This window comes from Sinohyriopsis cumingii, chromosome 2 (genome assembly GCF_028554795.1).
Source record: "Sinohyriopsis cumingii isolate HCF-2022 chromosome 2, ASM2855479v2, whole genome shotgun sequence".
NCBI classification, from domain to species: Eukaryota; Metazoa; Mollusca; class Bivalvia; order Unionida; family Unionidae; genus Sinohyriopsis; species Sinohyriopsis cumingii.
In genome coordinates this window covers 124,062,947-124,076,944 of record NC_142962.1, presented here as the reverse complement: position 1 = coordinate 124,076,944, position 13,998 = coordinate 124,062,947, and the positions used below count along the sequence as shown (strand labels likewise).

The window sequence follows — 13,998 nt, the reverse complement described above, 5'->3', positions numbered from 1 at the left end:
ATTTTAGTAACGCCAGCTGCTAATGCCACAAGTGAAAGATTGTTTTCCATGTTAAGAAGAATGAAAACATATCTATGCACCGACATGACTAAAGAATGCCTTGACACATTAATGATGATATAAGTTCACTGACAGTACATGGACAATCCACCTAGACATAGTGGATACTGAAATATCAGCAAAGCCCTTTAAGGGATGCTTAAAGATACATTCTACCCTTTCTTCTCCCTTAGAAGTTGTCATACAGAATTGTATGATACCAACTAGACATAAGGGTCGATTTTAATCATCCCTCAGCACAGACACAACTGGGACCAGGGATTTCTATGGGGGATTCTATTAGTGAGTGATGCCAGTCTCTGCAGCTCAAATTACCTGATAAGGATGGAAATATGAGAATCTGAACCAACTGCCAGGCCTTTTGATAGTTGAGTGTGCTGGACAGGGTTACCTATAGCCCTTAATAGTAAAAGCTGAGCATTTTCTCTTTTCAAAAAGGAACAGAAGAAAATCAGCACTACACTCACTGAGGAACATATTTCCTACTGCCCCAATTGCAAAATATTCTCAACTTGGCATCACAGGCCTTGGACACAGAGCACCTTCTAGCCTGAATGATTCACTTGGCAATTTTGCTCAAACCTTATCCTGGCTTAGAGATTACATGTGTGGGTAGAAGATCTTGCTGTTACCCCTGTGTTGTGACAAAAGGTCCCTCTTATAGGGCAAAGTCCTGAATTGGTCAAGCAGCAGGTGAAGTAGAGGCCTTGTTTTAAGAGCACTTTAACTCCTTATTGGCTATACCATGCTGAGGAACTGACAACCAAGGGCGTTTCCCATGGACACACAGGGCAGCTGACCTGGGTTGGCCTTGGCAGGTACTGAATTAGTAACCCTTGGATTGTAAATACTCAATTAAATGAGCTACTATGGTTCTCAGGTTGAGAACATCATTAGGTCCACAAAATAAGCTGAGCAACAGAGGCCCTGACTTTGTGGAACACTAAGAATCATTCTGAATGGTTGAAAGTCCTTAGTGAACAGACAATACCAATTCAGGCTGAAAGTGTCCAACGCCCAGGTCTTCTGGTTTGAGACTGGGCAGATCTACAAGGGAGGCTGGTTGTTTAGCCTTATTGCAAACAAGTCTACCAAAGGCCTCCTCCTTGGTCTGTCCATGAGAACCACCATGCCTATCCTAGACAGAATGTCTGTGAAAATATTCTTCTTGCCTGGAATGTGACAAATTTGGAGGATAATCCTTTCCAAGCTTGCTTAGTGGAGGTGATTCCAAACTTCCACACAAAAAAAATGGGGACATGTGTGCCTCTTTGTCACCTAAGGTATATTACTGCCATGTTGTTGGACTCTTTACTTTGCCAATGCACCCCTGTAGGGTTATGAATATCACACTCATGTTCAAATTGTTTATGTGCAGGGTAGCTTCTTCCTGGAACCACAAGTCCAGAAGAACTATCCCTTCTGACTCCATGTGAGCACCACACTCTGAATCTGACATATTCATGAACAAACAGGAATGGTGTCAGGAACATGCATGGGAACTATATTATTAAAATGATCCCAACTTGCCCACCAACTAAAGTGGCAGTGAAAATCTGGTCCCAGAGAATATGAACTGTGTAGTTCTCAGTTTACCACAAGAAGAACCTGGAGAGGGCAAAAGTACATTCTTCCAAGGCGAACCAGGTCTGTTGCAGAGTTCAAGGTCCTCAGAAAGGATAGGTATAGGTGGTCTGACAATGAAGTCTGGGCTTTCAAAGCCTCCAACATGACCAGGATTATGTCTACTTTGTCCTATTTGACATAGACTAACCCTTGTTCATACGGAAATTCATCCCCACATTTACAAAATCCTGAGATGATACCAGCTCTGGTTTATCTGGGCTGTGTACAAGGCCCAGCTGGTTTACTATGGACCAGCAGCAAGACATATCCCGTCTGCAGCAGTCTGTTAAAACTGCCTTTCTCCTTGCACACCATGCAAGTGGAGGGCCTTATGAAATTCCATAACCAAAGGCTTGAATTCTTTTCTTTGCATGGCTTTCTTGACAAGAGCCAGACAGGAAGGAGCAGGATGTCCAGGCATGAATGAAACATCTACAACCTTGGATGTTTAAGCAGGATGGGCCTTGGGGAATTTTCCCAGGAATATTATCAGATAAAGCAGATTGTTCAGCCAGAACTCTGATCCACCTGAGAGGAGTTTTCAGAATCACTTTGAATTTGTGGCCCCTCATGTTTTTAATTAGTTTCAGTACCAAAACAAGAGATGGGTTAAGGGAAGGCATAGCTCACAAATCCCTCTAAACTGACTGTGAATTTATCCGTGACCCATCTCTCTTGGTCTGGACTGGTGCCATGAAGGTGGGTAGCTTGTGTCCTTCAACATCATAAATGGATCAATTATTGGGTAGCCCAAAAGTGCATAAATCTGGTGAACGATTAATGGGTTGATGGTCCAATCTTTGTGATAGGTCTGACCCATTCTTGACTATGAATTGGCAATGACATTAAACCTGTCCAGAATACCTGGGTCATTATATTTTTCTGTACACACCAGTGAAGAAAACCAGAACCAGAACACAAATATATGGTGATTTTATCCACCCACACCACCCACCCACATTTGAGCAGGTAGGCCACCATCACAGAATCATTCATCATAATGAAGACTACCTTTCCATATAATTGGTCCTTCCAGAAATGAAGCTAATTACCATGGTCTTTATTTCTAGATGTTGTTATGGAGAGGTAACTCTCCTGACCCTTATTCACCATTGACTTTGGTGAAGCTGGGCAGCAAATGGCTCATCAATTGTACAAGCTAGGTTCCATGCAGATCATAATTCTTAGTTGTTTGTTTTACAGAGGAATATCTACTGTGAGCCACAGTTTGCTGTGCCACTGAAACAGGAAAACATCACTTCATTTGATATCACAATTTTTTGTCAAGTAGATCAGAAAAAGAGCATCATTTGGGGCAGCCAGGACATTTGCAAAGGGCATGTATAAAGGTGCATGAAATCGACCAATGTACTGAGCAGATCAGAGTTGCAAAATGTCTCTTCACAAGATCCACTTCCTGTCAGAAACTGACTCAGTGAGCACAGTAATATGTGATGTATGCAACTGAAGCAGGCAAACAAGGTTGTTATATTCCCAGATTGACCAAATATTGGAGGTCCATCTTGTCACATTTGATCAGAAACACTAACTGATTCAAAAAGATAAACATTGACCAAAGATAAAACTTAATGTGTGGTTTTGGATGATGTTGTCAAGATATGATACAATTATTGCTGATGAGGCTGCCTGGAAGAGAGAGAGAGATGACACAGATGATGATTTTTGTAAAAGTCCATAGGCTGATATTGAAGAAGAGAGGCAGATTGCAAAATTTGAAAATGACTCATTGGAAACCAAACTGAAGTGGCTTGTTTGTACATGTATGTATTGGGAAGTGAAAGTATGCATTGGTTAAGTTTAAACTGATCACAAATTCATCCACTTTTGACCAAATGCTGGACTGATCTTGCCATCTCCATTTTGAACCTGTGTGTGGCTTTATTCCTAATGAGCTGGTGGAGGTCTATGACTGGTCTGAAATTCACATTGGCTAAAAAACAGAATGAATTACAAGTCCTGAAGAGGTCAACTATCTTCATAGCCCTCTGTAAAATTCCTCTCTTCTCCAGATCAGACAGCATGTCCATCATGGAATGGGAAATTGAAAGGGGAGTTGGTTGGATAAATGAAATCCATAGTTGCTCTGAAACAACTTGGATCACCCAATCATTCTCAGGAAACAGGTTGATCTACACGCTGCAAAAATGAAGCAGTATGGTTCCCATCAGAAGGCTGTCTGCAGGCACGGCATGTAATCACTGGATGTTAGGAATCTTAAGCAAGAAAAATTACCATATCCTTTCCTCATTACTAACTGCATTTGGAACAGAGAGGCATGTTTCTGCAAATGTTGAATGGATGACAAAAATGTTGCTTTTGTTATTCTGCCTCTTCTCCTTTTGTCAGCAATCATCGTTTTATTGCATCTATGACTGGTTTGGCTTGAATTTAGGTATAGGCAGCAAGCAAGCTGAAGAGGCAGATCTTGTAATCCTGCTTGTTTAATTCATACAATTTTCTACCAATGGTGTTCCAGTAACTGATGATAGAAGGGCATAATGTGGTTTATGGGTGGATAAACGCATGTAGGCATCTTGTCTCATAAGATCCAGGTTAGTCACAACTGTCAAGACATTAGCCATTGTGTGTGTGTGTGATTTGGATTTTTAACATAGCTTTAGCAAATTTTCAGTCATATCGCTACAATGTCTGCATTGTGGTAGTTTATAGTGATGTCTAGCACTGGAGCATTATGCTGCAGACATGTAGCATGTTGTCCCACCCAGTCACATTATCCTGACACCAGGCTGAGCAGTCCTAACACTAACCTCTTAATGCTGAGCACCTAGCGAGGCAGCTGTTAGTACATTTATATAAGTCCTTGTTATGACTTGGCCAGGGATTGAACCCACGACCTCCCACATCTGCCAATGTGTGATGTGCAGCCCATGGCTATGTGGTCAGTTATTCCCACAGAATCACTACCTGCAATTTCGTTGAGTTGAAAATTTCTTGCAAATCCAAATCAATAATGTAAGAGGTAGGGATTATGTCTCATACTAACTTGGAGGCAGCATGCAATACATTCTTGTTCACCAGATAAAACATTGGAAAGGCACTACAGACTCCCACAATATTCAGTGCTTTTGTCCAATGCTGGCAGCTCAGTGCTGAATGTTGGTGAATGTGTGCAATACCAGCATGGCGGGAATGACACTGATAGCTGGCTTTCAGAAAAGAATGCCTTGTAAATGCCTGGTCCCATATTTATAAATCAGCTAGTCTGAGATTTATTTAACCTTCACTGACTGTGAAAGAAGACAGAAGGATGGCTGTTATCTTCTTCATCTTCCAAATCTGCTGAAGCCTTGAACTTACAGGCCTGACTTACAGCTGACAAAAAAATTGGCAGAACTCTGTAGATTCCTTTACAGCCACTTTAAAACTTTATTCCATAAGCTCCATTTAGGATTGGCACTTGGAAAGTTGTCAAGGTTATCCCTGAACTCACTCTGAGGGTTATGCTCACTGGGTATTCTGTCAGATCAGAGTAAAACATCACAAGGTAGCCTAGAAAAGGAAGGACTGTTTCTACTAAGTTCCAAGCAATCTTTGGCAACTCTTCAACCCCTTGTTCTTCCTTTTGCAGCTAACCCAATGTAACAGTTTCTGTGGATGCATCACTTCTGATTGGGGTGACTATCAAATGCTGGTTTTCATACACAAACTTTGTATGTTGCATTGAATCTCTGGACTAGCTGTATCTTACTTTTGTCTTTAGTTCTTGTTGCCTAAGTACTGTGCTTTCCAACCATGATGCACAAATACTGCAGACAGTGGTATATGAGCATTTTGATTTCAGCAACGCAGGTCCTATGCATGTCCTCAGATACCTTAACTCTTCTGCATTTTACACACTTCACTGACATCGCCTATCAGTTTTCTAAAAGACAAGAATGACAAAATGTCTGGAAATAATAAATCATAAGTGTTCATCTGCACAAGACAAGTAATCAATGTGTGAATAAATATCAGCACCAGGTCTGAAAAAAGTTCCCAACTGTGACAAATTCGCATCAATATCAATACATTTCAACAAACAATTTTTGCAACATGAAGTAGTGTATCCATGGGTAAGGCACATTATGTCAGTTGCCTTGACACTATAAAACTACTTGCACTGCTGTGCTGAAAACACCAAAATTCCTCCATTTAATTCTTGACAGCAAAGTTTCTTTACCAGTTTCAAATGCAGGTAGAAATCTTAAAAAAGAGGAAGAGCAAATTTACTGCTTTCTACTGCTTATTTAAAACCCTGTACAAGAATTCGCAATTATAATAAGATTCAATAAAGTGAAGGAAAACTGATCTATAATTAAAAAAATACAAACTACAGTTAAGGTACATCTAACTGAAACTGAACCCATGCACTTACTCTTGTGGGCCTGGTAACATGGAAGTGTAATGGTTGTAGAAGCCATCCTCTTCCTCCTCTTCAACTTCTGCTAGTCTTTGTTCTAGATTCCGAAACTTACGCTTCGTATGTGCTGCCTTAATGAAGAATGCCATTAAAATCACCAGCACAAAAATGGGAAGCCCGATGTAAAGAGCTGTCATATTCGAACCCGAGTCATTTGGAATATTCTCTACAACTGAGGACAAAAAAAAGAAATCATAGCAACTTTTGATGATTTTGGTTATAGACGGCCAATTCTCTATAACTGAACAGGAGAGAAATAGGACTGTAATATTCTTTCAGTCATTATCAATGAATCTTTAACTGTCAACATTGAGAAAATATGACATTTAGATGTCTGTAGAAAGTCTGATACCATTCTGATTTACCATAAATACTCACTTATAAGTCAAATCCAACTGCAACAACACATACCTAGGTTTCCTGTCACATTAGATTACCTCATAAATATGCACAGATCTTGCTCCTACTAAAACTCATAAATATGCACAGATCTTGTTACTATTAAAACTCATAAATACACACAGATCTTGCTCCTACTAAAAATCATTAATATGCACAGATCTTGTTACTGCTAAAACTCATAAATATGCACAGATCTTGCTCCTACTAAAACTCATAGATATGCACAGATCTTGTTACTACTAAAACTCATAAATATGCACAGATCTTGTTACTAATAAAGCTCATACATATGCACAGATCTTGTTACTGCTAAAACTCATAAATATGCACAGATCTTGCTCCTACTAAAACTCATAAATATGTACAGATCTTGTTACTACTAAAACTCATAAATATGCACAGATCTTGTTACTACTAAAACTCATAAATATGCACAGATATTGTTACTGCTAAAACTCATAAATATGCACAGATCTTGCTCCTACTAAAACTCATAAATATGCACAGATCTTCCTCCTACTAAAACTCATAAATATGCACAGATCTTGTTACTAATAAAACTCATAAATATGCACAGATCTTGTTACTAATAAAACTCATCCAACAGTTAATAATATAAGACTATTTAACAGTTTGATCAGAAATATAGTTCTTAGAGTGCTTACAAGCTCAGTCAATCAGATGCAAATCACGTAATTAATATCTAATGATTTCACTCATAATTATTCGAAATGAAGCTCTTGATGATAAAGCCTATTTACTGAGTTTGATCAAATTACTATCAAATTAGAGTTTCTACTGTGACAAGAAAACTCAGTCTGATGCAAGATTACATTATAAATAAGCATGGGTCTTGCTTATAATAAACATATCCATCATCTTGATGTTATTAATTTATTTACAAAGTTTGATTAAAAACAGGTCAGAAATATAGTCCCTAAAGTGGAACAAAGAACCAACCAGATACATGATTTCATTAATATGCGCCGATATAATTCATAGCAAATATCACTGGACATCTTGATGATATAATCCAACTTACTAAGTTTGATCAAAAGTATGATCAAAAATAGAGTTGCTAAAGTCTTGACAATCTTAACAAGTCAGATGCAAGGTCACCTTGGTATTACGGCATAGATCTTGCTCATAATTGTACTCATCTGAGATCCTGAGTATTTAAGTCTTTTGCAAAGTTCAATAAAAATCACATCATAAATAGAGTGGTAACAAGCCCAGCCAATAAGACACAGGATTATCTTATTGTTATGAATGGATCTAGCTCATTACTGAACTGAGACCTTGATGAGTTAACCTGATATTCCAACTTTTTATCAAATTAGACCCAAAATATGTCACCACCTCCACCCCCCAATGAGTGGTAGCAAGCTCAGTTAGTCAAATGTCAGATTACCTAATATTGTGGATCTTCTTCGTTATCAATTTTTTCTGAGATTCTGAGATGCTGATAAGTTTAAATTCCAGATATAATCAAAATTGGATCAGAAATAAGGCCTCCAAAGTGGTAACAAGCAATTAATGTCAGACTATGCAAGATGCATGAGCCATATCATACTTGGTTTTAAAGTCAAGGGAGTTAACTGATCAGAAATCCGGTTATCCCCAAACATGGTCATCTGTACAGTTGTGCACAAAGGGAAATAGAGAGGAAAGCAATGCATAGTTTATAAAAAAGCATGTACTTCACAGAGAAAGCAAGTTTAGAGCAACTTTTTCTCCCTGGTGGATAATAACTAGTGTTTCCAAGGAGAAAGTCTCCTCTAGGGCCATTTTTCCAATGCAAACATCAGCTCCAGGAGAAATATTATCCTGTGAAAGCTCTGTAGTTTGACACAATTGGGGAAGATGGTGTTGAAATGGGAGAAAGGTAACTCTAGAATAAAAAAGGGGGTGGGTGAATTAGCTCTTGATTAGCTCTCTGATTCTTGTTTCCTTCAAACAAAATTTAAAATGTCTTCATTGCTGTTCAGGAAGAGAGGTCAGCTGCACTTGCAATTCAATCACTTCAGGTAAGAAGAGAAAATATTTGTTCAGATTAAATACAGTAATGATCTGATAAATGATTTCTTCTTACTTACTTTAACATTAATATTTTAGGTACCTCCCAGCTTTTTGCTATTTACATGTAACTGCTGTCCTTGACACCAACTTTTACTGACAAAATACATGTACAGGCAAACATGGGTTATCTGCATGCTGATTACAAGATCTAACTTTGATAATAAACTATTTAAAGAGGAAAGAAAAAAAACTTTATTTTACATAAACTGTAAATCAAGCTGATCGACTTCTTAGATTCATTGATGGTATGATGTAGTATAAAGTAATATGTGAATCCAAGGCATGGTGATAACCCAAGTTACAAATTTAAATAATACTGATATGGATGACTACTGTAGTATAAAGTAATATGTGAATCCAAGGCATGGTGATAACCCAAGTTACAAATTTAAATAATACTGATATGGATGACTACTGTAGTATAAAGTAATATGTGAATCCACGGCATAGTGATAACCCAAGTTACAAATTTAAATAATACTGATAATGATTGGATGACTACTGATCTAAGCTAAAACAAATGTAACAATGACGACATATCCCCCCAAGAAAACTATGATGGGATGACAACTGATCCAGGCAAATAAATGACTGGATGACTGATACAAACTATATTAAAAAATCATGACTTGATGATTGCTGATCCAGGTTTAAAAATGACCAATCCAAGCTAAAAACAATTCTGAATGGGTGACAACAGATACAAGCTAAAATAATACTATGACTGGATGGAAATAATTCAAGCTGAAAGCAAACTACAGCTGGACAACTGAATGAAGCCATAAAAAACTGACTGGATGACGACTCAGCCAAGCAAACAAATGACTGGATGATTGATCCAAAACTAACAAAATGACTTGATGATCTACTGATCCAAGCTGTGACTGAATAACTACCGATCCAAGTTATAAAAACTGACTGAATGACTGATCCAAGCTAAAAGAGCTCTCTGACTGGATGATTACCTGATCCATGCTAAGAAAACTATGACTGGATGATCAATGACAAAAGCTAAAAACAAACTATGACCAGATGACTGCCACATAAACTATCTTCATGACCACTTATCAAAGCTAAAAAAATTACTAGATGACTGATCCAAGCAATAAAAAACTTGACTGGATGATTGCTAATCCAAGTTTAAAAAAATGACTGATGAAAGCTCAAAACAATTATAACTTGATGACCACTGGTTCAAGGTAAAAGGAAACAATAACTTGATGGCCAGTATTCCAATCTAAAAGCAAACAATGACTGGATGACATATACAAGCTAACAAGAATCTATGACTGGATGACCACTGATCCGAGCTAAATAGAATGTCTGAATGATGAATCCAAGCTAAAAAAACTGACTGAATGAGAGCTCCAAGCTAAAAAAGTCTCTGACTGTATGACTACCGATAAGTGCTAAAAAACCTATGACTGGATGACAAATGGTAATATCCAAAAACAAACTGTGACTGGACGACTGACCAAAAAATTCATGACCACTGATTGATGAATATGATCCAACTAAAACAAACTATGGATGATTGATCCAAGCTAAAAAATTATGACTGGATGACTTCTGGTCCAAGGGGAAAAATATTAAGGCTGCATGACCAATATTCCAAGCTAAAAGCAAAGAGTGACTGAATGACTAATGCAAGCTAGAAGAAAATTACTGGATGACTGATCCATATTAAAGAAAGAAACTATGATTGGATGATCATTTTGCCAAGCTGAAAAAGATGAGATGACTGATCCAAGCTAAACAAAACAATGACTGAATGACTATTGATTAAAGTTTTACAAAATGTCAGGATGACCACTGTTCCAAGTTAAATATTTCCTGGATGACTACTGATCCAAGCTTCAACAGAATGACTGGATGACTGATCAAAGCTAGAAGAATATGGCTGGAGATGATTGATCCAAGCTAAATGATGATTGAATAACTGATCTAAGCCAAAAACCTATGACTGGATGACTACTGATCCAAGTTTTACAAATATTACTGGATGACTACTGATCATTGCTAAGATAAAATGACTTATCCAAGCTAAAAATCTATCACTGGATGACTATTGATCCAAGCTTAGGGAACTGACTGTATGATCAATAATCCAAGCTAGAACCAAACTATAACTGAATGACTGATCGAAGCTAAAAGCAGTATGAATTGATGACCACTGAACCAGGCTAAAATTTACTTAATGACTGATGCAAGCTAAAAATAACTGACAGGATGATCACTGATCCAATCTAAATAACTCACTGGATTACTTACACAACCTAAAAGAAACTATGAGTGGATGATAAGTGATCAATGTTAACAAAATATATATGACTAGATGACCACTGATCCAAGCTAAAAATACCTGACTAGATGGCCAATGATCCACACTAAAAGAACTGACCAGCTGACTATTGATCCAAGTAAAATTAAACCATATAACTGAAAGACTGATCCAAGCCAAAAGTTATGACTGGATGACTACCGATCCAAGCTAAAAAAATACTATGACCAGATGATTGATCCAAAGTAAAAAATATAACATGACTGGATGATCAAATTAAGTACCAACTTTACAGAGTTGCATTCTTCCTTTATTAAATATGCTGAGAGTGAGGGCGATATTCTTATGGACCTAATCAAGATTACTGAGAGTGAGAGCCATATTCTTATGGACCTAATCAAGATTACTGAAAGTGAGGGTCATATTCTTATGGACCTAATCAAGATTACTGAGAGTGAGGACCATATTCTTATGGACCTAATCAAGATTACTGAGAGTGAGAGCCATATTCTTATGGACCTAATCAAGATTACTGAAAGTGAGGGCCATATTCTTATGGACCTAATCAAGATTACTGAAAGTGAGGGCCATATTCTTATGGACCTAATCAAGATTACTGAGAGTGAGGGCCATATTCTTATGGACCTAATCAAGATTACTGAAAGTGAGGGCCATATTCTTATGGACCTAATCAAGATTACTGAGAGTGAGGGCCATATTCTTATGGACCTAATCAAGATTACTGAAAGTGAGGGCCATATTCTTATGGACCTAATTAAGATTACTGAGAGTGAGGGCCATATTCTTATGGACCTAATCAAGATTACTGAGAGTGAGGGCCATATTATTATGGACCTAATCAAGATTACTGGAGGCCTACTTACCAGTTACATTGGCAAAAGCTGAAAAAAGGAAATGTAAATTCTCAGGTTTAAAGCCAAGGAAAACTTCTTGAGGGTGATCAAAATGTGTTGAAGAATGCATATAAACACAACCCTATCATAGCTGGATCATTTTTAGACAAGTGTTTGTGGAACTGAAAAAGTCAAAAACTGTATGATGACTTTCAATTTAAAAAAAGTAGAATCTAATGGACTATTCATAAGAGAATGTTTGAAAAATAAATAATGTCATATTTTATGGTGCCAAAAATATAGACATTTTTAATATATACGAAAACAGCAGCATCCAGATTATTTTTGTAGACTTTAAATAGAAATTTGGATATATTCAGGCCAGGATCAAAGGAATAACTCATGTATATTCATGAATTACAATTCTAATCCATAATGTTCATTGTTAGGACAGAACATTTCTGGCTATCTATTTTCCATTTAACAGGGTTTTAAAATAAAATTTTAAAATGATAATGTGTCAGTAGGTAAGACACTGAATTTTGTTATACCTCTTTTCTGTTTTTTTTTCAGAAGTTAGGTTATCTTTGCAGAAATGCATGCATTGTTAATAAAACTGTAGGTTTAGCTTGCATTACCATGGTTACAATTTGTCACATGGAGACCTGGTATTTGCATCTATTCCAGGTTTGCATAAAATAAACCAGGAGTAACATGACATGATGGGTATCATTTTGTCATAAAGAGACTCAGTGTTTCTCATCATTACATCCACATGACAATAATATTGAAATAGGTCAAATGACATAGCTGGATCATCAGTAAATAAATCAAAAGGAGTAGATAGGTCATCAGTAAACAAGTACAAAAAGTAGCTTGGTCATCAGTAAACAGGTCAAAAGAAGTAGATCAACAGTAAACAAGTCAAAAGAAGTAGTTATGGTCATCAGTAAACAAGTCAAAATAAGTAGATAGATCAACAGTAAACAAGTCAAAATAAGGAGCTGGGTCATCAGAAAAAAGTCAAAAGAAGCAGTTATGGTCATCAGTAAACAGGTCAAAATAAGTTGTTATGGTCATCAGTAAACAGGTCAAAAGAAGCAGTTATGGTCATCAGTAAATAAGCCAAAAGAAGTAGATATATCAACAGTAAACAAGTCAAAAAAACTATTTGGGTCATCAGAAAAAGTCAAAAGAAGCAGTTATGGTCATCAGTAAATAAACCAAAAGAAGCAAACTGCTGGTCATCAGTAAATAAGTTAAAAGAAGTAGATAGGTCATCTGTAAACAAGTCAAAAGAAGCAGTTATGGTCATAAGTAATTAAACTAAAAGAAGCAAACTGCTGATCATCAGTAAACAAGTCAAAAGAAGCAATTAAAGGTCATCAGTATAAAAAAACAATAGAAGTAGATAGGTCATCAGTAAACAAGTCAAAATAAGTAGCTGCATCAATGGCAAAAAGGTCAAAAGAAGCAGTTATGGTCATCAGTAAATAAACCAAAAGAAGCAAACTGCTGGTCATCAGTAAACGAGTCAAAAGAAGTAGATAGGTCATCAGTAAACAAGTCAAAAGAAGTTGTTATGGTCATCACAAATAAGTCAAAAGAAGTAGATAGGTCATCAGTACATAAGTCAAAAGAAGCAGTTATGGTCATCAGTAAATAAATTAAAAGAAGCAAACAGCTGGTCATCAGTAAATATAAATCAAAAGAAGTAGATAGGTCATCAGTAAACAAGGCAAAAGAAGTAGCTGGGTTATGAGAAAAAGAGTCAAAAGAAGCAGCTTTGGTCATCAGTAAAATAAATCAAAAGAAGCAAACTGCTGGTCATCAGTCAACAAGTCAAAAGAAGCAGTTATGGTCATTAGTAAATACACCAAAAGAAGCAAACTGCTGGTCATCAGTAAACAAGTCAAAAGAAGCAGTTATGGTCATTAGTAAATACACCAAAAGAAGCAGTTATGGTCATCAGTAAATTTATTGCATGGTTTATTGCATGAATACTTTGCCTGTTAAATTTCAAAAATCCTCAGTTTAATTCCAAACTGTCACTAAGAAACCACAAACCATGGAACTAATTATACTTACCATCCTCTGGCACTCTGAAAGAGAAGATTGGTTCCCCTTCCCATTCCAAGTACTCAGGTTCATCTTCACTATCATTTAAACTTTTAATCTACACAGAAAAAAATACTACTGTACTATGGATATTTCGTATCCTGCTAATTTTTAATTATTGTATTTAGTCCTTCTTT

The 13,998-nt window shown here is 36.9% G+C and overlaps 1 protein-coding gene across 1 annotated transcript in view; it reads right to left on the bottom strand.

Moving 5' to 3' along the window:
- The window catches only part of LOC149805747 (uncharacterized), a 313,385-nt gene that overhangs the window by 152,532 nt on the left and 146,855 nt on the right, over positions 1-13,998 (bottom strand). The window contains exons 16-18 of the mRNA XM_089950417.1: positions 13,832-13,919; positions 11,774-11,791; positions 6,083-6,299 (exon numbers count right to left, since the gene is read on the bottom strand). Of these exons, the coding sequence (XP_089806543.1) occupies positions 6,083-6,299; positions 11,774-11,791; positions 13,832-13,919 (323 nt within the window). The remainder of the gene's footprint in view (positions 1-6,082; positions 6,300-11,773; positions 11,792-13,831; positions 13,920-13,998) is intronic.